The 23,786-nt window shown below is 47.2% G+C and overlaps 7 protein-coding genes across 7 annotated transcripts; 2 read left to right on the forward strand and 5 right to left on the reverse strand.

Moving 5' to 3' along the window:
* Positions 1 to 17: 17 nt before the first annotated feature.
* On the reverse strand, positions 18 to 7,055 carry GL218_06984 (Oxysterol-binding protein-like protein OBPalpha; the record flags this gene model as incomplete). Its single annotated transcript, XM_033583724.1, has 8 exons — positions 18 to 453; positions 515 to 828; positions 878 to 1,127; positions 1,182 to 1,460; positions 1,534 to 1,644; positions 1,709 to 1,814; positions 1,870 to 1,938; positions 3,503 to 7,055. 8 exons carry the CDS (start codon positions 7,053 to 7,055, stop codon positions 18 to 20), a joined length of 5,118 nt encoding a protein of 1,705 aa, XP_033432828.1.
* Positions 7,056 to 9,507: 2,452 nt separating this feature from the next.
* On the reverse strand, positions 9,508 to 11,294 carry GL218_06985 (Dol-P-Man:Man(7)GlcNAc(2)-PP-Dol alpha-1,6-mannosyltransferase; the record flags this gene model as incomplete). The annotated part of the gene is made up of 3 exons (XM_033583725.1): positions 9,508 to 10,715; positions 10,771 to 11,220; positions 11,282 to 11,294. The coding sequence occupies 3 exons, from the start codon at positions 11,292 to 11,294 to the stop codon at positions 9,508 to 9,510; spliced, it is 1,671 nt and encodes a 556-aa protein (XP_033433042.1).
* A 469-nt stretch (positions 11,295 to 11,763) lies between these two features.
* GL218_06986 (Protein transport protein yos1) lies at positions 11,764 to 12,219 on the forward strand (the record flags this gene model as incomplete). The annotated part of the gene is made up of 4 exons (XM_033583726.1): positions 11,764 to 11,791; positions 11,827 to 11,904; positions 11,968 to 12,078; positions 12,164 to 12,219. 4 exons carry the CDS (start codon positions 11,764 to 11,766, stop codon positions 12,217 to 12,219), a joined length of 273 nt encoding a protein of 90 aa, XP_033432827.1.
* Positions 12,220 to 12,778: 559 nt separating this feature from the next.
* On the reverse strand, positions 12,779 to 15,268 carry GL218_06987 (putative ubiquitin carboxyl-terminal hydrolase creB; the record flags this gene model as incomplete). Its single annotated transcript, XM_033583727.1, has 4 exons — positions 12,779 to 14,831; positions 14,889 to 14,902; positions 14,973 to 15,113; positions 15,230 to 15,268. The coding sequence occupies 4 exons, from the start codon at positions 15,266 to 15,268 to the stop codon at positions 12,779 to 12,781; spliced, it is 2,247 nt and encodes a 748-aa protein (XP_033432826.1).
* A 3,745-nt stretch (positions 15,269 to 19,013) lies between these two features.
* Positions 19,014 to 20,301, reverse strand: GL218_06988 (Mitochondrial phosphate carrier protein 3, mitochondrial; the record flags this gene model as incomplete). Its single annotated transcript, XM_033583728.1, has 3 exons — positions 19,014 to 19,079; positions 19,160 to 19,948; positions 20,008 to 20,301. 3 exons carry the CDS (start codon positions 20,299 to 20,301, stop codon positions 19,014 to 19,016), a joined length of 1,149 nt encoding a protein of 382 aa, XP_033433039.1.
* A 1,298-nt stretch (positions 20,302 to 21,599) lies between these two features.
* On the forward strand, positions 21,600 to 22,242 carry GL218_06989 (putative cystathionine beta-synthase protein; the record flags this gene model as incomplete). Its single annotated transcript, XM_033583729.1, has 2 exons — positions 21,600 to 21,692; positions 21,817 to 22,242. 2 exons carry the CDS (start codon positions 21,600 to 21,602, stop codon positions 22,240 to 22,242), a joined length of 519 nt encoding a protein of 172 aa, XP_033433085.1.
* Positions 22,243 to 22,676: 434 nt separating this feature from the next.
* On the reverse strand, positions 22,677 to 23,420 carry GL218_06990 (uncharacterized protein; the record flags this gene model as incomplete). The annotated part of the gene is made up of 2 exons (XM_033583730.1): positions 22,677 to 23,258; positions 23,367 to 23,420. The coding sequence occupies 2 exons, from the start codon at positions 23,418 to 23,420 to the stop codon at positions 22,677 to 22,679; spliced, it is 636 nt and encodes a 211-aa protein (XP_033433090.1).
* Positions 23,421 to 23,786: the final 366 nt, after the last annotated feature.

Consider the following 23,786-nt stretch of genomic DNA (forward strand, 5'->3'; position numbering starts at 1 on the left):
CCAACACAATCGATCAATCACCCCTCGGCATCAAAGAACGTATTATTACTGTCTGTCGAATCTTCCTTTCTCAAGTTACCCTTGGCCGGCGGTAAGTCGTTCTTCAAATCGCTCGTAAAATCGAGTAGCGGGCCGTTCTCCGCTTTTTGACCCGTCGACTGCAGCATCGTGGCGATTTCTTTACTAGCCGAATTGGTGAGCGGCGGTGACGCGGGAGCATTATGCGTTGTCTGGGCTTGCGTATTAGTATCGTTCTGGCCGAAGTCGATTAGATCCTGCGTCTCGCCTTGGGGAGCCGAAGCTTGTGCTTGTGCTTGTTTCTCAGCCGCTTGAGGATGCGGGTGTGGATGTCCGCCCGGCGGGATTATATTCCAATCACTGGACCTTTGTCCTGGTATGACCGGGTATATCGACATGATCTGCTCGGCTTGTTTATCAGGTGTTGTGGCATCGCTAGATCCAGGGTTAGTAGTGATATCTCGAAAGGGCCGTCTGTTATGGGGGCGCCACGCACATATGAGCGTTGATAATCCATTCTAAGTGATCCATATCCTCGCCCGTGCCGCCGTAGTCTTTGTCTACTCTTCGGAACAGCCGCGGATGCCATTCTACACCTGCGGCGGCTCTCTTCGCTGCTTCCTCTCTCTGCTGGTCCTCGACTTTAGTCTTTTCGTCCGTCGCCAACTCGTGATTCCTTTCCTTTACTGCCTGCGCTGTTTTGTACCATAATTTTTGCGACTCTCGTTCGTCCTGTTCCTCAAGTGGTCGAACGCGCGGTTTCGAAGATTTTACTTTTCGGGCGTCGAAGAACATATCCTTATGCCCATTCTATGTAGCGTTAGATAGCGACGAGGCAGCACTTTTACGGGTTACCCACCCTAAGATCTTTGACAAACATCTCTTCACTCCATAAACCCGACAATTCGAAGAGCACCTGTCCCGTCTTCTCGTCTTTTATCGTGCCGCCAATCGCATTGTACGTACCGCTGACCCATCCCTTCGTTTTAAAGTCGACGTCGGCTGTGAGGCCTAACTCGGGACACCTCACTACACTGTGGTCGCCTAATTCATATTTCATGTTGCCAAACAGGATTCCTCGCGCGTACATATTAGGCTGTGTTAACCAACTAGAGATACGTTTAGCTTATGTTTTATGCAAAAGTCTCATAGATCCCACATACTATCTTTCCCCTTGCTTAGGATTTTTACCCCTATTCATTAGGGTAAGCACGGCGATTCCTTCCATAAGACTTGCAGCCGAATTGCCTAGGAACTTGCTCCTAGGCTTTAGAGTGCCGTCGATACGAATATGGTGCTCGGGGGCCATGTAAAAATAGCTCGACTTAGGGGGGTGATGCGATGTCTGCTCAGAAATATAATAGGCGCGGGTATTGTCAGGCAGGTCCCAATAACACGAGAAAACTTCGCCGAGGATGGGGTTGAGAGGCTTTTTGACTCCCCTATTTTCGTATGTTAGTAAATATTGGTTGAGTTATAAAGCGGGCTTAGGGGTAGAAGCTAGGGGAGCTATACGGTGGTCGAATATGCCATCCGCTAAGGTAAAATTTGACGACAGAGACAAAACGTTCGACAGGATCTTCGATATGAGGGATAGGGAGAAGCATTTCTGGGTGGCACATGAAGCTATAATTCTCTAATGTTAGCCTCCGTATATTAGATTATAAAATAATATTTTTGGAGTACGCACTTGGTGATTCGTTCTAACATACTTCGAGGCTCGAGAATAAACGTAGGCAGAACAACTCGGCTTAGATCAGCGCCAGGCCGTAGTTGCGAGATAATATGTGTTAAGACTACCCAAGCCATACCGTTAGCTATAGTAAACCATAAAATATCGAATTTACTCACCGTTGCCCTGCTCGGGCTCTATAATGGAGGTATCATCGTCATCGACGCCATCCCCAGATGACCTACTACCTATGTGTGGTGGCATAAGTGTCAGCGATCTAGTATATCTAACAGCAAAAAATAAGATCCAGTAAAGAATAAGGGTTCAATGCGCCAATAATCAAATGCAGTCCGAAGTCGCAACACGTCGTTTAGAAGAAGTAGGGGGAAAACTGTTACATACTAGCATTCGACTGCGTCCGGCGACGACGGGCCAGACCCGACGCTATCTTTCCCGCGTGCATCTCTCTTTTTATATCGGATGCGCCTAATAATGGAGAGGGGGGGGGGAGGAAATATAACTTTAAAGAAGTTTGCCCGCAATAAATGTTGCAGGTACAGGTAAAGGTTGTCGAACAATATCAACAGAAGGCTGGAAGGGTCGCAACTGAAGGGTCGCAACTGGCAACTGAAGAGTAAACGCTGCCCTTGGCCTGTAAGTCCTGCCCTAAGGTCCTAAGGCGGGATGTTGTACGCCTACAGTGAACGTATGTACCCCTCCCCGCGCTGGAGAAGGGTTGTTGGCTTGTTATCGATTAAGGATCCTTGTACTTACAGTTAAACCTACCCCTAAAGCACAGGGGGTTGACCGATGACCTCACTAACACGAGCAAGGTAGAATATGTATGTAGGTAGGTAGGAAGAATGGATTAGGTATGTATGTATGTAGAAGAGTTTGATATTATAATACAGAGAGAAAAAAAAAGAGGGAGCAAATATTATAAATCCAACAGCAGCCTAGTTTTAAATAACTATGCACAAATAACGATGCCTGATTTGTGAACGAACAAGGGATAATAAATGCATCTAGGTATTCAGCTCACTACCCGAATAATCAGTGGGAAATATTAGGCATTAGTGATTAGTGACTACATGTAGTGACTAGTGACTGAATGCAGCGTTTGCACATTATGTGGTTACGTAGTGGGCTTTTCGAAATAGAGTTACTTAAGGGCATAATTTACGTATTAAAGTATCCACTAAGCTGGAGGCCACGAGGTTCAGGGGGAGGAGGAGGGGGGAACGATGACGTACGTCAATTGGGTAGGGCGTATCATTTCATTTACATACTTCGGCCGAGACAAGTAGGCATCTAAATAGGCATCTAAATACCTTAGGTACCTAAGCAAGTCATATAACAAGTACAAAAGCTAAGAGAGCCAGGTCGATCTTTAATAAATAGGTATTTGAGGTTTCTATCGAGTTTCAAAACCTAGCTTTCAGTTTAATAAATATATATGCAGACCAGTTCCAATTGTCTTCTTCAACAACCAAAAGTCTAGATGCAAAAGCATTGTAATTTCCTTGCGCCTCTCGGGAAGCACCCTCTTTTTGCTCGAATAACCGCAGGGGGTATCTTGACATAGCATTACTATATAGGACTCAACGCCCTTCCGGTGCAAACTTTATGCAGACCATCTGCATGAATCATGTTCTCGTTCAATCGTGCCGAACTCCATCATTTTCCCCTACTAAGGCGCGACCCTTTGACTGGCGCGGGTAGAACCGAACAAAGTCTATCTCTTTCTGTATAATTGTGTTAGTCCCTAAAATAAAATAAAATAAAATAAATTCAAGATACAGTTAAACTTACCAAAACTATCCTCGAATAATATCGTTATGTCATCATGTTCGCCAGCAAAATCGGGCATGTCCAGACATAGGAATGCCATCTCATCCGTCTTGTCACCGCCTTCATGCGGAGTCTTCGGCAGCGGGAACTTGGCGTCAGCTAATTTCAAGCCCGCTTTCCCGTTTCGGTTGAACGACTCAAACACATCGGTTCCCTTGAGTATGAACCCCATGCATTGCCCGTGGTGCCAATCTTCAAAAAATGCTAGTAGTTGAACCGTCTTTTCTTGCTGCACTACCTGAACTCGCGTAGTACCAGCCTCCCATTTCTTGTGAATCGGTACTACCATCCTTCGCCGCGAGATGTTCAGGCTTGCAGCGATACCGTCGAAGAGTACCGAGTATCCCGTGAGCCCCGCTTGGAACGCATGCAAGTCCCGGAAGCTCGGAAACCTGTAGGTACGCACTGTTGGCCCACGCTGGATCGTGTTCTGCAAACCCTGAAATTCGCGATGCGATTCTCGAGGTACAAGGCTCTCTAGTATGGAAACCGTTAGATCGACCTGTGCGTGCCGTAGAACTTGCAGCGTCAGAATATCTTTGGTACCGAGCCTGAGCTTCAACTCGCCAGGCGCAACATTGACTCTGTCCGTAATGGTGCTAACCACACCAACTCCGCCTTTATCTAACGATTCGATTTCAACTCTGAGCTTCTCCGCTAATACCGTTGGCGGCACTTCTGAATATTTATCGTTGATAATACGAGCACGTTGCCAAGGTAAGCGTTGGATAGCTGGAAGGCCTCCTTTCGTATCACCGACACCGTCTGATATGTTCATACCCTCCAACGGAACTTCCGTAATAACGTCCTCATCTTGGTTGATATACGTCCCTGTAATCATTTTCAATACCATCTCGCGCTCTCTATCATCGTCGAACGTCAAAACCATCCGCCCTTTGTCCTTCCCGTCGTTAAAATCCAGTTGGAGGACTGGCGCGCGCTGCTCACCCCGTAACAGGGCGAATTTGACAGGAAGTTGCGGCGAGAACAAATGAGTTACTCCGCTCAGCGTCCTTATCCTCGGCCCGGTGACTACGGCGAGTCGGAAACCCCGGTGGAAGGTCCTGGGTCCGGTTGGACTATTCTCCTTGAGGAGTTTCTCGAACAACCCTATAGAGCATTGTCCTATAGGCTCCTTAGGGAATGTCCTCCCTTGAGGGTTAGCATCAAAATAGTGAAAGCCGCGAAGGACAGTAGTATGCTTCATGACTTCATCCTTCCGCTGGTATAAGTAAGATTGGACTTTGGAACTGAAGTCGTACATGCTCCATAGCATCCGATAGTCTTGCTGCGAGCATTCGATAGCAAGCATGAAGCCTCGGGGCAACTTGATGTCTAACTGGTGAGAGTCTGGTCTCCATTTTACATCTTGCCATGTTAGACCTGCCTTCTTGTCTGTCTGTATGCGCAATGAAACGGAACCGTTTTGACTAGCAATAACGAAGTTGAGGTTTGGATCATTCTGCGATCGAACAACAGACAACATGCAGGGGAAACAAGCCTGCCTCGAGTCCATACCCTGTTCCATGAAGTATACGTTGGTCATCACACGGCCAAAATTAAAATTTTTAGTAGTATCGCCAATCGGGAGTGCTTCCAGCGCCTCCATAGAACGAGTTGGTTGATTTACGGCGGCAACAGCCGAGCCCCAGATTCCATTGAGAAGGGCAACTATATCTTGGCTCACAGCCGGGTACTCTACCCAGATAGATTTGTCCATCGTTTGCGGGAGGAAAGGCTCCTCGGGCGGTAGGAAACCATTTCGCTTCATAGACCCAGATAGTTTCCTCAAGTTAGATATTAAAACTTGCCTAACTTCGCCCAATTCGCCATCTACAGGGCTATACTTGCCTTCCGCAATCTCGGGAAGGGCATGCTCTAATAGCCAGTACCCCTTTGCCAAGTCCGTATAGGCTTGGTACCTGGCCATGAGAAGACGAGGCTCGTCGGGGTCTGCTGGACGACTTCTAATAATCGTCTCCAGAGCTGTTCTTCCCTTCAGGAACCACCACAGAGCTGCTCGACACATATCATCAGGTCGGGAGGTACCTAAGGGCCTATATTGCTCCGCGTGCAAACGGAACAACTCGTACAAGTGCTTCGTACGAACAATAAATAGTTCTAGCGCATCGACGTCAGGCACAACTACCGCCTCTTGAAGCCTGCGAGTAGTTTTTTCCGGAGAAGGTGGGAATCCACGTGAAGGATTCCGCGTAACCGGTGTTGCTTTGTGAGAAACATCGGGAGTTGAATGTACAGAGTTTGAATACAGGGACGTAGGACTGTCTGCGGTGTGGGTTGTTTTGACGCGTACTTCGTCGGGTGACACTGGTCGTTGTGACAGAGTGGGTACCATGTCGAAGTCCGGCAGTGCATCATGAGTAGGCAAAGGAGGTAAAGCTGATCTATTAGAGGAAGATGGGATCTGTGGTAGAGGTAGATCGTGGTAAGGGGACGCTGGTGATCCGGTGGAAGGACTTTTCGATGCTGCTTGCGGTATGGGTGAAGGCCGTAAGGGAGATCTCGTAGATTGAGTTCTTAACACCGAAGAGATAGAATCCTGTAGCGAAGGCGACACTGAAGACTGGTCCCGGTGAGACATGGATCTTTCCGGAGGTGGCGTTGGCTCCTGCATGGTCGGTACCTGAATTTGCTTGAGGCGCGGCGGTGTATCCCGGACCGGCTCGGGGGAAGAGGTCTGATCGTCCCATTGGTGATGAGAGTTGGCGCTAGCAGATCGCATTGCTTCTGCAAACGCCATTCCTTCAGCCTGCCGTTGCTCCTGCTGATGGATCTCGATAAACGAGCGGCGGTTTTCATCCTTCTGACTACTAGTGCCTAAGAAGCGGGACTGGGCTTCGCCCGCCGGGACGGTACGAGGCTTAGGAGGCGGCGGACTAGAAATAGGGGCAGGCCCCGGCTCCTCCAACCGGAAATCTGAGATTGTAGAAAAGCCCGTCTGAGTCCGACGTATGGGACCAGGTATAAATTCATCTTCCTTCTTCTGTACTTCTTGAAATGCCCCAACTTGCCTAGCATATTCATGACCTTCTTTCGTAGGCGGTATCGGTGCCGAGAGTGGTGTAGATTTGGACCTCTTCCTCCTACCGATCTCGGCAACGGCAGTCTCGCACTCGTCACCTCCTTCGCCAATGATCTCGGGGTAATTATCGGCGAACCGGACAACAAGTCCTTTATTTTTCTTTGGTCGGGAAGGGCTGCGTGATCGTGCCCGCTGTTGAGACTCATTCTCAACCCCTAGAGTTTGTGGGAAGCGGCTAACTTTGGACGTATCAAGAGCCAGAGATGGTGGGCCCCTGGGAACAGTTGAAGGCGGCTGAGGAACGGGGTGAGAAACGGTCAATCGGTCTGAGTGACCAAGAAAGTCGGATATTTCGTTTGCACTCTCTTCGTTGGACAATTTTTTATCCCTACCCGTACTGCTACTGCCGAACAGCTTCCCCATTATACGATCCCGTCGTCGAGAGCCTTCATTATGTGCATCATTCTCCATCGTCGACCGTGATTTCGCGGGGTATACCAACATATATGCCTAGATAAACCATCAATTTGCCGTGGTTCTGGCGTGTAGTTGCCAAGTAATGGTCGAGAATATCGTGAAGCGAAGTAATATTTACTATAGAGGGTAAAAATAAGTTAATTGATAAGAAGACGAATGGCTTGGTGGTGTCGCGTGTTCTTCGAGTGTGTCCAATGTATCGAATGTATCGAATATAATAGGTAATGCAATGGCTGTAAATGAGCTAGACTAATATGAAGTTTCGGCGGGAGTTGTCGTGGAGGGTTTGTGTTTGTTTACTTGTGTGCCCAGTTTCCACCCGACGGGCTCTCGAAAGCGAGATTATGATGTTATTTAGTTTGGCTGTGATCGTCGTCCACCAAGGACCAAGGGGGTGAATAATGATACAGCGTAGTAGTGTAATAGTACAGTAGTACAGTAGTACAGTAGTACAGATGCGCGCACAAGTATGCGGCCAGCCAGCCAGAGGGTTAGTTCGTCCTTATTACCCACTATAAATCTACCAAAGAAGCCAAAGAAGGTGGCGGTGGAATGCGACAAGAACTGTCAAAGTGATGCCGAGGTGAATTGGACAATAGATAATAGACAAGAAAGTAAGGGAAAGTAAAAATAAATAAAAAGTTGGATTCAATCTACTTTGTTAAACGGGGATTGTATGAATAATATGTCGTGTGTCACCACCCCGTCCTCTGTACTCTCTCGTTTTATTTCTGATTTGATGTGCTTTGAGGTTTGGGGGTGCAAGTTCGAGTACATAATGTAACATCAATTACATGGAAGTAATAAGGTACAATACATGTACGTATGCTAATATGCTAACGTATGCTAGTAGTTGGTTGGTTGGTACCGAACCTATACCAGGTAATTGCCTGCTCCTGCCGCTACTTTGTATCGTACTATGCTGCTAGGTACATGTATTATGTGCGCATGTGCTGAATTGGTCGTGCAGATCGACCAAGTTTCAGGTACACTTACAACTCACTGGGTCCGGGACTAAGGCGAAACCCGCATCTTTCAAAGGTCCGACGTCCCAGTCCTCGACACGTGCATAATATCTTAAAAAGTTAGGACTCTTTTTGAAAATCAGTTCTAAAAGGGACTGGCGCTAATAAAAGTACTATAACCGTACTTTAGTCCAATAGTAACTCATAATTAGGTAGATAAATAAGATGTATACATACCGATATTGCTTGCTTTATCAATGATACAGTACGTACATAATACCTGATTAAAGTCTTTCCACTCAATTGGAAACTGCGCAGTAAAGTTTTGTACATTACATAGGTACATGTATGAATTAGGTTGTATGTATGCATCTTGGTTGCACCTGGCGAAGCAACTCGAATTTAGGACATATCAGGACGAATTGAACGAGACCCTGACATTCGGGTGGACCCTAGACTAGTGTGGCGCCCGCCTATATACGTGCATACCATAGTTAAGGTACATATCCTCGTTCAGGGGACCACCCTCTTGGGCTATCCTTGGCATCGCCGTTACGAGGCAACTAAAAAGGAGATGCTAGGTATAATACGTATCCATAGCCATCTTCCACATATTCATATGCTCGTACACGAACCTTAGCCCGTGAGGCTCATCACGATATTCTCTCTTTTCTAAAATTGGTATATTATATGATACGAATCTCTTTGTAAATAATATGCCTTAAGCGCACCTCAGCCTTAGAATTCAATACTAGCAGACAGACGCTTTACAGGCGCGCATAGCCGCCGGTCTGGATTGCTCTGCTTCCTCGGCTCTTACTGAACTTTTATATTGTGGATGCTGATATATCCTAGGAGGTCCCTAATACTTTGCAAATTGCAATAGCCTATCCTCTTAAATCAAACCCCCTGAATTTTACCATATGCATGTCCTTTCTTACTAATATATCTCCTCGTCAACATATCTTGCTCGTATTAAGCTATATTAGTGATCATCAAATATCAGTCTATTTTGTATAAATTTGCTAAAACACGGATAGCATATGGATACACGCACGTTCTCGGCCACCATTATCTGCACATTGATATAAAAAGATATACTTAGCCATGTCGGTATATGGCGAGGCTAGTTGAGCGCTTCAAAATTAGATGTGCGTAAGGCTACGTTGGGTTACATTCTAAATTGGGGGCTGTGAGACGGTCGATCTGGTGGTGTTGGGCTGAGTCGCCAGATTGGTTACGAGGCGGACCTGTAAACGTTATGGTAAATCTAGATAGGTCTGCCGCTATGTGCTACATATTATCGTAACGTCCCGTCAGCCCCTTTTCTAAACGCACACCAGCGGGGCGGCGTTCGGTATCACCGGACATTCCCACTTCTTCTCGCATCCGATGTGGTCCGCGGGCCGTAAAGCCATATCGGGGATAGAATGCCGAGCTCGGCAATCGATTTCGAATTTCAGCCTATCTACCAGGAATCCCTACTCCGTTACAGCTCGTCTAGCCTCACCCTCGCGCATTTTTCTGAGTATGTGTATTTTCGGCTCCATCCTCGGACCAATCCACCAACCGCCAGTTAATGCTCTAACGAAATTCTTCACTCTTCTTACGAAAACTCCTCTGCCGAATACTCTATCTTGGCCATTCTCAATATCGCTACCGGAGTGTGCACTCGGTTTGATTAGTTCAACTCCGGCAAAACCTTCCACCACACCAACTATCTCCCAAGGGCCGATAGCCGAAGCCGGATCTTCGGCGAGCACGTAGTCGAACTTTTCCCAGAATGCCGGGCTCCGTAAAGTGCTTTCATCTTCCGTCTTATCGTAGTTAAACGTCAATCCATTTGCCGGGTGCCGATCATTAGGGGGGTAAGGATGTTGCCCAAAGAGTGTTACTCCTGTCATACACGACAGTACGTCCGTATGAACCATGATAGTTTGAAGATCAGACGAGGAAGACGAGGTAACGAGACCACGAAGTTCCGATAGCGCTTCGCCACCGGGATAATTGAGAGAAGATATAATAAGCATAGCGGTACTGAGGCCGAATGAAACAAGTACCGAGCCAACTATTGCAATAGAAGTAAGTAAGAAGACGATAGACTTATTATGTCTTGTAAAGATATAATTTGCCCCTAAAGCCGCTGCTGCTGTCAACGGTGGTGCAACATAGAATATGAAACGAGCTTCCTTGTGCGGCTGAAGAGAGTACATCGCCACAAACAAAAGGCTAGGGATCACTAGCGATTGAGCCTGTTTTCTCGTCCCAGCGTTCCAAAGAGCATAGGGAATGAGAACGGTCGAGCTCAACGGGTTCGTGAGGATCTTAGGTAAGGCAGATGTGAAATAGTAGTGCCAAGGGGAAACGCCCCATTCAGAGGAAGAACCAAGAACGGCGTTATAATAAAACCCCCATAGTTCCGGCCACAACGGCTTCTGCCAGAAGTAAGAGTCGATCGGTATCGTGAGTAACAACGACATGGCAAAGAAAACGATGAAGGCAGGGATGATTTTTACTAAGGAGATATGCGAGAGAGCTAGACCATAGAGGGTGACGGTCACCATGAGAATTGCCAATTCGGACCTGAATACGGCGGTAGCTATGGTGAGATATGCAATAGCCAATTTGTATCTCCAAGCCTGTATATTTTGAGATGGGTCTCCTATCAGTTGAGAAAAGGCCAACGTCGCTAGGAATTGTCAATACAAAATATAAAAAACTCTTAAATTTTAGTGACCACTTACTCAAGCCGAAAGCGAACATATTAGGTAGCGTCCTAGAAGAGTAGAACAAGATATGAAATTGGCTAAGTTGCAATAACGCATACCACCTCGCAGTCGACCTTCCATACGCCTTTTCCACCTTCGACTTGAACACCCACAGCGCTCCAGCATTGAAGAGCCCCAGAATACCTCTCACGACAAGTTGTGCATATTGGAAGCCTACCAGCGCGATGATAGGCTGACCGATCCCCGCTAGTAGAACTGGACCAATAAAGGTGCGAGGGACAGCACCAGGGAAGTCAAAGTGGTCATACTGAGATGAGAGCCGTTGATATATATCCTTAGTGGGCGTTCCATACACTAAAATATCGTGAGTTGCCTGGATGTTGAAAGACTCTTCAACTTTGGTATGTGGGGCTACCAAGAGGTGTATGATTATTAAGGCCGGTATAGCCAGCGACAGAAGTAAGTCTGTTACCATTGTAAGTTATTATTTCGTTAGTAAATACCGTGATACTAATAACAAACATACCGAGAGCTGCCATTGGTAGCTTATACCTGGATAATATGAGAGAGCGTTTTCATAAGAGATGCATCTGGTGTGAAACTCAATTGATATCAATTTGTAATGAGTGAATAAGTTTAGATTATAATTTCAAATCCCCATTTTGTTTGTTGACAGACCTGCTGTTGTACTACTTTAATTTATTTCATTCTCGAGAAGTCTGTAAGGAGTATCTGTTCGAACTGAATTACACGTGGCTTAGTTAGTTAATGCACCGCCACAATATTTCAATCATGTTTACATAAGGCAAACCTAATGGACAGTTCCCGTAACCTGGCGCCGCACCGTCGACACCTGTCTTGTACCTAAAGAGATAGACACTACCTAAACTACTACATAACATAACGTACATGCAGATATACAACATTTGATTTATCGCCCTTTGACAGAGGCAAGTCTCACGCTTCCCCAAATTTCTAACACGTCGCCCAAAACTCTAGCCTGTCAAAATGATTCTCCTCGGGAACCTACTTTATGGTATAGCATCTCTTAGACGCCCTACCGGAAACCAGCAGCTAATGCGATCATAGTCTCTATCCTCCTTATAAACGCAATCGCCATCCTGTCCGAAGACCGCTTCCTAGCACGCAGTATGTGTTTCTACCGTACAAGGCCCATCGCTCTGTACCATCTAACACCTCATCTCTAATTAGTAAACCTCTCATCCACCTCCTTCGACCCAGCGTTCGGCGCCGGCCCCGACACCCAAAGCGTAAAGGCGAAAGTTGTCAACCTAATTGCTAGCGTCCGGATGGTAATGAGAAGTATGTGCTTGGCCTATTTGCGAGAGAGAGAGAGAGAGAGAAGTCGCTTTATGGGTTAATAACACCAGGCTAACTAGCAGAGCAGTTCCTCTAATAGCGATCAACACTTTAATAATACTCTACGAGCTGGTCTTGGGTTAGGGAGGATACGCAGGTATTACGAACGATGACGGACGTATAGGGGCTTGCATTCGGTTTCAACCAGGCGTTCGGGTGTACATACACTTTGGTTTGGTGTAATATGGCTAAAATGAGATCGGCAACGTGAGACGCGCCGTCGTGCGAAGGGAGGTTTAGAGTGACAGCAACACGTCAAGTCAACACTATACAATCAAGATTTGGTCCAAGATGATGGCGATAAAGCTTTGTCTTTTTATTTATTTCGTACCTCTGCTACTACGAGGGGTATGAGCTCCGGCGTCCGGCCTTATTATACAGAATATCCATCATAACGTGAGCAGACCTCACGCTCATAGTGCTACTGAGAAGCAGAAGCAGAAGCAACCTCGTTCTACAGAGTATCCAAAACGAATTTCAGCTTTGGTGCGCGTCCTCCGTAAATGCTCAAGAACCTTTGCATTTCTTTTGATACCCCCAGAACTCCGTATATGCCCCCCATCCCGTGCGCTAAATAGCTAGGTACCTAGGGTATGAAGAATAACAATACCCTCAAAGATATTCCCCTAATTCCTATGTGTTTTTACGAGAGGGTACTATGGCTTTTTCTTCGCCCAAGACTAAAGCTGAAGCTCTTCTTAAGCTTGAACTGTTGTTCTGGCTTGTCGTGGCTCGACGCCGCGCTCTCGCCATTTTGTTGTTTGTTTTCGGGCAAAACCTCCAGGCTATCCCGTTTTGCTTTGTCTCTATTTAAAAACCCAAAGCTCTTTCTCGACATGGACCTGCTACCCCTATCCGGCTTCTGCAATGATGGAACACTATCATCTTGTTCTTTGCGACTGGCTTCGTCTTCTTCTTCATCCATCTTTTTACTTGCCTCGATGGCTTTCTTTAGCTCCTCCTGTTCGGCCTTGCGAGCTTCGCGCAACCGTGCGTCGGCCTCTTTGCGCTGCTTCTCCTTGGCTTTGAGCTCTTCCTTTTCTGCCATCTTCCGTGCCTTTTCTTGAGCCTTGGCTTCTTTCTTTTCTCGGCTCCTTTCTTCTTTTGACTTTGCTTCGCCCTTGGTCGTATCCGTCCTTTCTGAAATCAAGGGGCTGGGCGGTACCGCGCCGTCTAGCTGAGGTAATAACGCCGGGGAAGGAGCAGCTGGATCGATGAACATATCAGGTGCTGTAGCAGCATGATCTAGAGTGGTCAACCCTTCCCGATCTTCGGGTGGCCGAACCGGCTGTGTTAGCTGTCTTGATAACCCGGAAACTGAACCGTTCGGCTGACCATCTTCTTGAGCAACACCGGCCTTTTCGCTAGCAATCCTGACTTCCTCAAGACCCTCCGCCTCTTGCTCAGCTCGCATCTTCTCGTAAGTCGTCTCTTGATAAAATAACACGTATGCACAAGCCATACCCGGTTTGTCCCCAAAAAAGTTTCGGACGTAGTGCTTATCAACGGGTTCGACCATCTCATCGTCGAATAACAACCAACCTCGATCTTCCGTTTTGATGACCGAGACATAATGTCCATGGTATGCGTTGCCGCCGATGTGGATAACAACAGCGTACAGTTCATACAGCCGATCTGGGTCTTCGGCATCCTCCGTTGTATTAAACATCCTCAGATGATACGGGTATACTACACGATGGAACAGCTTCTGCAACCGACTATAGTCTTCCGTATACTTGAACCTCTTTAAGTGCAATGCCAGCACTTTAGGCAGTCTTTTGATCTTCATTCGCTTCTCGGCTTCTTGTAAGCCGCCGCAATGATCGCAATGAAATTTGTTTCTCTCGCAGAGCATCTCCTCGGCCGAAAATTTCTGTAAGCATGCAGTTACCGAGGTGTGCTCCTCCAAGTCAATCGATAAGTCCAGGAACGTCTCGTCTCGCTGGGAAGCAGTCTCGCAGGTAAGGCATTTCGTCTCCGATGTTAACACGCCTTCGAATATATCATGCACCCAACCCGTCCCCGGAGAATTTATACCGTTCGAAGTAGTCTTAGCAATTGCTCCTAATGCTGCTTTGAGCGATTCTTCAACACTACCGTTACTATAAGAGACCTGCTGGTTAAGTAACCGCTTAGCTGTGCTCTCGACGTTCGATATTATATCGTTTAAAACGAGCCCGTAGAATTCGTGTGCATCTTGGTGCATCGAATTGCGAAACATTTCGTTATCGCGCTTGAAGATCTCAAGGAACCGCTGCGGACTAAGAACCCCAGTACGAACAGTACTATCTACGAGTGTCATAAAAATATCTCGTAGGCCCGTGAACGTGCACTCATCCATCCCGTAGGTTTCGTGGCTTTCCTGTGCCAACTCTAATATAGGACCCTTCAGCATCGCTTGCTTCTTTTTATATTCGGGGGTGTCGGGTTTATCCTCTGGCCGAACTGGCTGGATTTGGCCCGAGTTAATCTGTTTCCTCTTCTCCATCGCATCAGCTACAGAGCCTTTCTTCGCGTTTGCGCCTCCGTGTGCACCTCCGTGCGCGCTTCCGTTCACAGCTGGAGCTCGGATTTGGACGTTAACCCTAGGTCGGCTTCCGTTAGGGGTATCTGAGGGTGATAATGGCGGGAACTTAAGCACCTGCTCTCGAAATGGTACGGTATAGTAGAGGGCTTGGACAATCGAGTTGCAATAGCTGTGTCTTGGTCAGATCATGGCCTTCAATGCACAAAATAAACGTGTTTTTCTTTACCAAGTATTTCCGAACTATACAATTGAAGTTAGTGTTACTCCAAAAATGATAGTATATACATATATATATGGTAGGTAAACTTACATTCTCCATGCCAAAGAACTTGTCGCTTCCATCTTGCCTAGGTGCGCCAGCATTCTGAAGCATCCGTTCCAACGGAGTGACCTCTAGCGGAGTCTCCTCTTTCTTCTTTGGCCCGTCTTTGCCTGTCGAACTCGAGGCCGCCTAGAAACTCATTAGCATGTTTAACAATCGCCTTGTACATAGCTCAAGATCCCAGAGGTGCACTTTGTCAAGTGGACACATCCGACTCGGCGTTAAGCTTAAGTTCGGTAACATACAGCACCGCTGGTCTTCCATTTATTTAGGAAACTCGCCATTACGAGCGTAGAGGCGACCGGATTGCGGTATTGCGCGAGTTCGATCGAGACAAGCCAGCGGCCGAGCGCGGCAGAGGGTTAGCGAGGACGGACGAAGTCGATGGTGATAGTCATCCGAAGGACTCTGCCTCGGCAGTAAACAGTGGGAACTCTCGGGATATCAGATAATACACTAGACGATATAAGTTTGCGCTTCTTAAGTCGTAGGTCCCGTAAGAGAAGGACGTTATAAATTATTCGTCTTTCTAGAGTATATATTATTCGAGGTCGCCAACTAAGGAGAGCGTCTGTAATACGTAGGTGGTGTTGGAACGTCTTAGACGACTTGATAACTTTCTTTGTAGTTTGTGCGGCAAGTAAGCGAATTGCGCGGGCAAAACTTATAATATGACAAATGGTAATTTTTTCGAGCGAGAGGAAATACGAGGTCGAAATTGTTAAAAAGGAGTTACCAGCTAAAGAATCGAAAGAGAAAGCGAGTGACTATTGCTGGTTCGATGGGAAGAGGATTCGATCGGGGGATAGATTGGAAGGAGCCGGAAGTATGACCGGGTTGTCATGCCGCTGACGGTACAACTGGAAGCACCCTGAACCAACGCCACAAATTTAGCACTAAAGCACTAAAGCACTAGAGAGTACTGGGAAAAAAAAGCCTGGAGATTCTAAAAAGATGGGGTAATACCTTGACTTAAGCAGACACTTACATATATCTAAGGGGTAACCCCCAGAAACTAGCGCTCTTCGGGCTAATACATACCTAGCAATTTCTCCACTGAAGACCATATGTTAGGAGGTACCTACCTTGTAAGGTAGTTTCCTTTATTCGAATTTTCTGTATTTTTGTATTAACATTTCTGTATTAAGCGCGTCGTGTAACTGCTGTCGTAACTTTTTTTTTTCTTGTAACTCCAAATACAAGCCCAAATATGTACAAGCCGTAGTACGTCGTCAATTGTCAATCGTCAATCGTCAATCGTCATGAAGCACAAGGTATATTTCTCATTATTACTACATTAGGTAGTTAGTCAAACTATCAAACTACGTGGGATGAGAATAGTCTCTCGGTACTAAGATTGCCTATCTGAACCTAAACAACCCAACAAAGATAGCCTCTGCATACACATATTCCTACATTTCCCGGCCTCTCTGGCTGATCTGCTGGTATGGGTAACAGAAGGTTGGTACTCTAGTTTTGATGTGACAGCCAGTCGGGCTTTCGATCTGATTCCAAAAGCGGCAGTTTTCCCATAACGGGACTCACCTTGCATCAAGGAAATCGAGTATTTCAAGAAAATTACAGCACTCTCGAGTTAATTACATGCTCATTACGCGAGAAGACAATATCAAGTCGTCTACTACATACTACGCCTGTTTACTATTTCTAATTTACTTACTCATCTTCGACTCGGGAATTTCCCCCTTAAGGAGACTCTCTCTGCCGAGTCGTAGTCGGAGCTTTCAACTTGGTACTACGACCTTGAAAATTAAGACCTATCAAGCCCACGTTACCGCAATTAGCAAGCGGCGACTTCGTCAAAGTGGGGGGACCGGGGAATCCAGTACGTACATCCATCATCCATCCATGAACAGGAGTTTCTTGGGAACCTTTTTTTGCAATTTATGTCTCAACAAGCTCCACTTACCACGCTTCTAAGCAGAGCCAAGCGTCTTCGTCGTTTGTGGTTCGACTGTTTTAAAAAGTTCTAGACTTGAAGGGGCAGGTGATCAACATAATGCCTACTAGGGACGACTGGTCCCAATGCTTTGGATACAGACAACTTCCATTGTGCTTCCAGCCTTCTTCCTAACTCAGGGGCGCCAACATTAAGACGGGGAGAGGAAGTACATACATCGATCTCATTATCGATACATCGATGCAGAAGTGTAACGACTACTACTATAACTGTTACAACAATGCGGTGGACTCCCACCATCACTTATCAGCAATATGTAAGACGGTAACTTGCATCTTGCTACCGCAAATCGTATCAGGCTTCTTCTCCGCAGGCATCGGTTCCCTGTTCACTTAGCGTGATACCAATTACCTAGCTTAGGACCATGCATACTATATCTGGTCTGTCCTGTCTGTCTGAATATCGACTTTTGTGGGGTTATTAGCCGCCAACAACGGTCGTGACGGACATACGGTATGCAAGCGGGCAAACTCCCACACAAGAACGGAGATAGTTCGCCATGCTAAACCCCAAACCTGGCCCAAACTTGCCAGACTTGCCAGATTTGCCAGCCAGCGACAATCGCTCCATGACCCTGAATACGGTCCTGCAAGCGCCCACGAATAGCAAATCAGCCCCCAAGGCTGACGAATGCATTCGGCCGAATAACCCATCTCGATCGCAGGAAAACGACTACAAGCAAGCAGACTACACTACTACAACAACATCATAATCTTCCTCCGTATCCCCTCGTAGTTATTGTCAAGTGATGTTAACTAGCTATTAATACGAACGTCAGCCTAGAAGGCAACTGACGTGAAAAAAAAGTGAGACGCCGCAGCTTGCTTAAGCTCTCGTAGCCGTTCTCACTAATCAACACTTGGCTTTTTGTGTCACTCACGCGATCCCAGGACGATCAGCACGCAGGACAGAACCGAGAAAGCGCCGCCTTGCATCGGGAGCGAGCCAACGAGCAAACCTGTCACGAGCGAGCTGCAGCCGTAAGGTGTGGTAAACGCGCGATGACGGAATGTAGCGGCGCGGCCTACCATAGCCCATAGTCCAATCCCGCTCCGCGCGGTCTGAAGTCCCCCCCCAAAGCCCATGTGGCAGGCCTGCAAGGGCTGACCAGCCAAGCTGCGAAATATCTGCTGTTGCCCCCTTCGTAGGGCGCCTTCTAGAAGGCACCGATACAGAATCCGGGCTACGTACCCGCGTGCGTTCCGTGCGACCTTGAGCTGATGTGTGCTTGAGGCCTTTTCCAGGAAATACGGGCAACCTAAATCAATGGTAGCTGAATACCCCGCTCCACCATGATATGATTACTGTCACCATCGCCTATCAGCGTCGCATTTCATATATATCATCAGGTATTCGCCTATCTATAAACTGATATATATATTGCAGCTGGCCACTCGGTGCTATTAATTCGATCCTAAGGCACGAATCTTATATGAATATGCTATAAATTTATACATATTGTAGGTAAGAGCCGTGACTTGTCTCGATAAATTACCTTATGGCTTTACTGTGAGGCGGTCAAGCTCATAATTACAAAGAAGTCCAGAACGGGCCATCAACATTCTCACTATTAGTTTTCATTCCACTTAGCGCCCATTTACTGGAATGTGTAGTCCTGCAAGGGGTAATTTATCAGGGGTCTCTCTGAGAGATCATACGAAGACATACACCATTTGGTTATGTTACTTATATAAATCACGCAAGCACTTTTATAGGCGTGCAAGACTTAGAAATTACGTTTCGTTAAGAGTAGAGAGGTAATCAGTTCGCACTATCTAAGTCCAAGACAATATTATGACATGGGGATATTCAGCAGTAACAGGAAACTTTGCTAGGACACAAAATAACTATATACGTAAGGGAGGGCAATATTCAACGCAAACGCCTAGAACCCTGACTAGAACCTAGGCAAACTCGACTACTAAGATTTACGCGATGAAGGAAGCGGGCCGATCAGTCGGATCGGACCAGCAAATAGCGCAGCAAGGCATGTACTAACGCATCCGCCTGGATAATTCTCATACCGCCTCGCTTTCCGTACTTTTTCTACCTTACTTCTCCTCCGGCGGCGCGGCACCACCTGTTGTCGGGAAACCCATGAACATCTTGAAGTAGTCCTATCGCGTTGTTAGCACATCGCCCATTTAACTAGTACGGATTTTGTTCCCGAGGGGAAAAGGTAATATTTGACACTTACATAAATCATCCACTGGAGACCAGTAAGAGTACCGATCATGACAATTCGGACTGGTAAACCGTTCCACAGTCCCATAAACCCGGTGTCCTTGTAGTTTCGGGCCACGGCGGCACCGAAGGCTTCACCAGCTTTGCGGTTCGCGTTGAGCTTGCTGACCAGCACGTCGGCAGGGTGAGAGACGATGGCGCAGAGGATACCAGCCAAGTATCCACCAGTGAAGGAGACGGCTGTCTGGGCACCCGTGCCATAGTCGCTCTTCTTACCCGGAAGGCGTTCGTAGATCTTCTCGACAATAGTCTCGAAAGAAGCGAACTTCATCATGGTGTAGGGGATTTGACGACCCCAGAGCGGGTATAGACCCTTGTATAGTCCACCAATGCCCTCGGCCGCTGTGATCTTGCTAATACCGTCAAACGTACCTTTGTATGGTGGCGGTATTGTCGTCTGCATACGGACTTTGACGGCTTCGAACGGACATAGGGCGAGATCAGCAAGGAACTCAGCGGAGGCAGAAGCGGAGAGGTATAGCAGCGTCTTGTATTTGTACGCATTCTCGGGGCCCGCGAGATCAGAATACGTCTTTTTGAAGTACTCATACCAGCCGTACTTGAACGCCCCCTGCGCCGAGTATCCGAACAGCGTCGGGCTCCAGCCAGTGAAGATACCCGGGATGCCCTCTTGTCGCAGAATTATGCCCCATGCTTGGAAGTTTCCCTTGTACAGCTTTGCATCGACTTGCCGACGGCACTTGACGAGATCTAGGGGAGTGACGGCGGTATGAGTCAGGCCCTATAATTCTAATATGAGACATCGTTCTCGGAAGCAATTGCATGATGAGTTTCACTTACACAGGCGAGAAGACCACCAAATGTAGCTGCGGCGTAGAAAGTAGGGCTGTAGAGCTCTAGCTTTTTGTTGTCGCTCTTGACAGCATTGCTAGCTTTGTCAAGCTCTTTTTGAGCTTCGGCGCTGAGCTGCTTCGTCTTGTTCTTCGCGTCGTCAACGACGGAGTACGCTGCATAGAGCTCCGGGCGGGCCTGGTACGGAGTGGCCTTGGTAGCCGGAGTAGTCCGCGCCTTGGTGTTCAGCGGCGGGCCGAAGGACTGGTGGAGAACATGCTGGTTAGGAAATAAGTATGACATGGTGACTGGGTCCGATTCGATCTACTGCCGCTCAGTTAGTATGAGACATTTCATTATCAACAATATCAACTATTGCCTTGAAGTCTAATGCTCTACAGCGCAATATCTCTAAACTTGAATAATAACTCAATAGAATAAGAGAACGTAATATGATAGCGGGTTTAACAGGTAACGTACCGTTTCACTTAGGTAGATTATTATATTCTAATCAATTCAAGGTCGGTCGCAAACCTCAATATCCCGATGTCAAACACTCTACTACAATGAGGCGACTTGACAAGTTGGTGATGGCGAATCTAGTTGCCGCTGAGCAGGAGGTAATGTTGTTCGGGAGAAGATTTCTAGAGGCTCAAAGATTTAACAGGGAAAAGGATTGAGGGAAGGATGCTCCGGAGATAAGGTATGGTTACTACCAAGGTAGTCTAAACGTCCAATACGATTCCTTCCCTTGTAGAGGCATCTCCTGTTAGTGACGTCGGAGGGGTCGGCAAGGTAGGAGCTTACCCTGTTACAGAAGCCCAAACCCAATGATTGATTAGACTTTCCAATTTAGTGGAGTTAAGCAGCGAATCTACAGAGATAGATAAACTTGTGTATAAAGTTTATGTAACTATATTTAATATAAAGATGAAGATGAGTCTTTTTTCTTTTTTACTTCACCAGATCAATTGAGATTTATAGAGTCTTTTGTAGTGGTTTTGACTTTTTGCGCGAGATATCTAATAGTATACGACGTAAAGGCGCAATTAGAAGAGCTACTACTACCTCTAGTATACTTCCGCGGGGTAATTTCGACGCATATTATTATTAGAGTATAAAATATAATACAATACGATTCAATATAATTCAATTCAATCCAATACACCTTTAAAGTTAGTTCTAATTCAACAGGCAAGCTCAAGATATATGTGTAGGTACCTACCTACTTTAGTACCTAATGTGTAGCAGCTTCCAAGTGTAGTTTACACTAACCTAGAGCTGTGTTACCGTGGGGCATCAAAAAGTCCCCACCTCGAAATTGTCAAGAAGGTTAGCTCGTGATATCTTCCGTCATCCCAAACTCCACAAAGACTCAAGCAAATCCAAAATTCTTACTCATACATTGAACTAATTGACCTCTCTGATATTTGTCAGACGGACCTTGGAATTACGAGGCCACCTTTAGGCGAAAAGGCTGTTACCGAAGATAGGCAAATCTTTCATTCGAAAAGAATAGACCGTCTTAATAAGCTCTTTGCCAAGGACAGGATTCTCCGATCTAACCCCTGCAGCATCGTTTCTATACACAATATACAGACATGGCGCAAACGATCAAGAGTTCTGCGCACGTCGGTCCGTCGCCTCTAGGAGGCAAGCCGTTCGTATCGAAATGGTCTTCCAGATATAGAGGGGTATGTCATATTACCCCTAAGAAATTGAGTCTAATACTATGCAACACGAACACCATATCAATACTCATACATCTCCTATTCAATACCAGATATATCCAAGACGAATATTAACATATTACGTTAGGCTACAGTACAAGACCTCGAGCCTCCCGCAGCTCTCTCGCTAAACCCCTCGGACCCCGTCTCTCTCGCTCTAATATCATCCTTCGAGCGCGACTACACGCACCTGACGATCGTAGACTCGGAGACTCGTGCGCTGCTAGGCTACGTCGCCATACCGGTGTTGCAGGCACAGCTCGACACGGGGAAAGTAAAGCCCGAGGACTCCATCTCCAAAGCCATGGCGCACTTCGAGCGCAAAGGCAAGAAGTATAAGGTCATCACGATGGCCACACCGCTAGAGGAGCTCGAGCAGTTCTTCGAGGGCGGCGCTTCTGGCATCGGTCAGAAGCAGGAGTTTGCTGTCGTAACCGACGAGGATAGGAGATTCGTCCTCGGCGTTGCCACGCGGAGCGATCTGGAGGAGTTCGTCAAGAGAAGACCGGCGTGATGGATGAGCGAGTGAGCGGATGTAGCGCCTAGGAGTTAATCGACATGATCTAGACGGGGTTCGATATTAGGAGGGTATGGCAAGCAATGGGCTAAGATTGGGCAATTAAAGGAAAGGCGCTATAGGAAGAAGGTGCTTTATCACACCGGGCTCGAGATTGTTACGGAATGTTCCTTGCATCGAGGGATTCAACACCTCGGGTTGGTTACGCCACAAGAGCTCCGTTCAACAAGAAATGGAGGCAACATTCGAGCAAAGACGAAGAAGTCCTAAATTGTACGTAATGTGCTTCAGATTGCGAACCAACACGAATAATTATGCCGTAATAGACATTTATATTTACCCCCCTACCCCCCCCCTTTAAATCTCACTTGCTCGAGTAACACCCCTAGCTCCCGGCTAGATGGAGAGCACTTCATACCAGATGCAACAAACTACTCAGGGACCCAGTCATACACCATCTTAAAGTTGACAAACGTGCCGTCCTTCGCCACAACCACATTCCGCACATACCTCCTCTCACCACCCACATTCTGGAACCCCCAGACCTGCAGCGCCGTCCACCCCGCATCCAAACTCTCCACATGATTCAAAACATGCGTCTCGCCCAGCGGCCCGCCCTTCTCCTCGTCCCCCTCGAGCCAATCCCTCGCGGCGAAGTCATCCTCGACAACGGCGGTCTTGCGCGCCTCCCCGTCGGGCCCCACGTGCTTCGCCAACTCCTCGGGCCCGATCCAGCGGCTGCGGCCGCGCACGCGGCCGAACAGCCAGTCGCTGTGCTCGCGGAACTCGTAGTCTAGACACCGGTTCTCGGCGGTGCCCTTGACGCCGGCGGTCGCGATCTGCTGGATGTCGATGCGGGTTACTAGCTCGGTGCTGGTGTTGGGAGGCGTGGCGGGGCCTTGGTATTGCTTCGTCTCGAGGGTGACGGTGGCGGCGCCGATGGCTTTGCGCACGAGCCAGCTTACGCCTTGGAGGGAGAGGGCGGGGTCGATGGGGTCGGAGAGGGTTTTGTTCTGTAGGAGGAGGAGGAATTATTTAGTGTATGTACCTTAGATATGTAAGGGCGGAAGATGTTCCGAACGGGAGACGGTGGTGGTGGTGATGATGGTGGCTTTGCTTACTAGAACCCACTTCCCGTTCAGATCGCCAATTGTCTTGGATGCGGGAGCCGCCATGGCGCTTGATGTCTTAGAAGGGGCTGCGTCTAGGACCAGGACTAAAGATAGAAATAAAAATAAAATAAAATAAAAATTCCAAGAGGAGCTTGTGTTAGCTAAGGTCGATAGGCTAAGGCGGTATGGTATAGCTTTGTACGACGTCGAAGCTCAAAAAAGTTGTATTGAAAGAGAGGTAGGTATCGGTATCACAATCAGGAACAAGAAAAAATAGCTCACGTTCTACGACCTGGCTAGTTAAATTATTGTCAAAGTAGATCGATCGGTTAATATGTATACATACATACATACTAATGTTATTTCTATAACTGGTAACGATCATATGCTTCTGCAGTACCAATAACTCAAAATCGTGGGACGACCCGA

Source organism: Daldinia childiae (genome assembly GCF_008694065.1).
Source record: "Daldinia childiae strain JS-1345 chromosome Unknown Scaffold8, whole genome shotgun sequence".
Lineage (NCBI taxonomy): Eukaryota > Fungi > Ascomycota > Sordariomycetes > Xylariales > Hypoxylaceae > Daldinia > Daldinia childiae.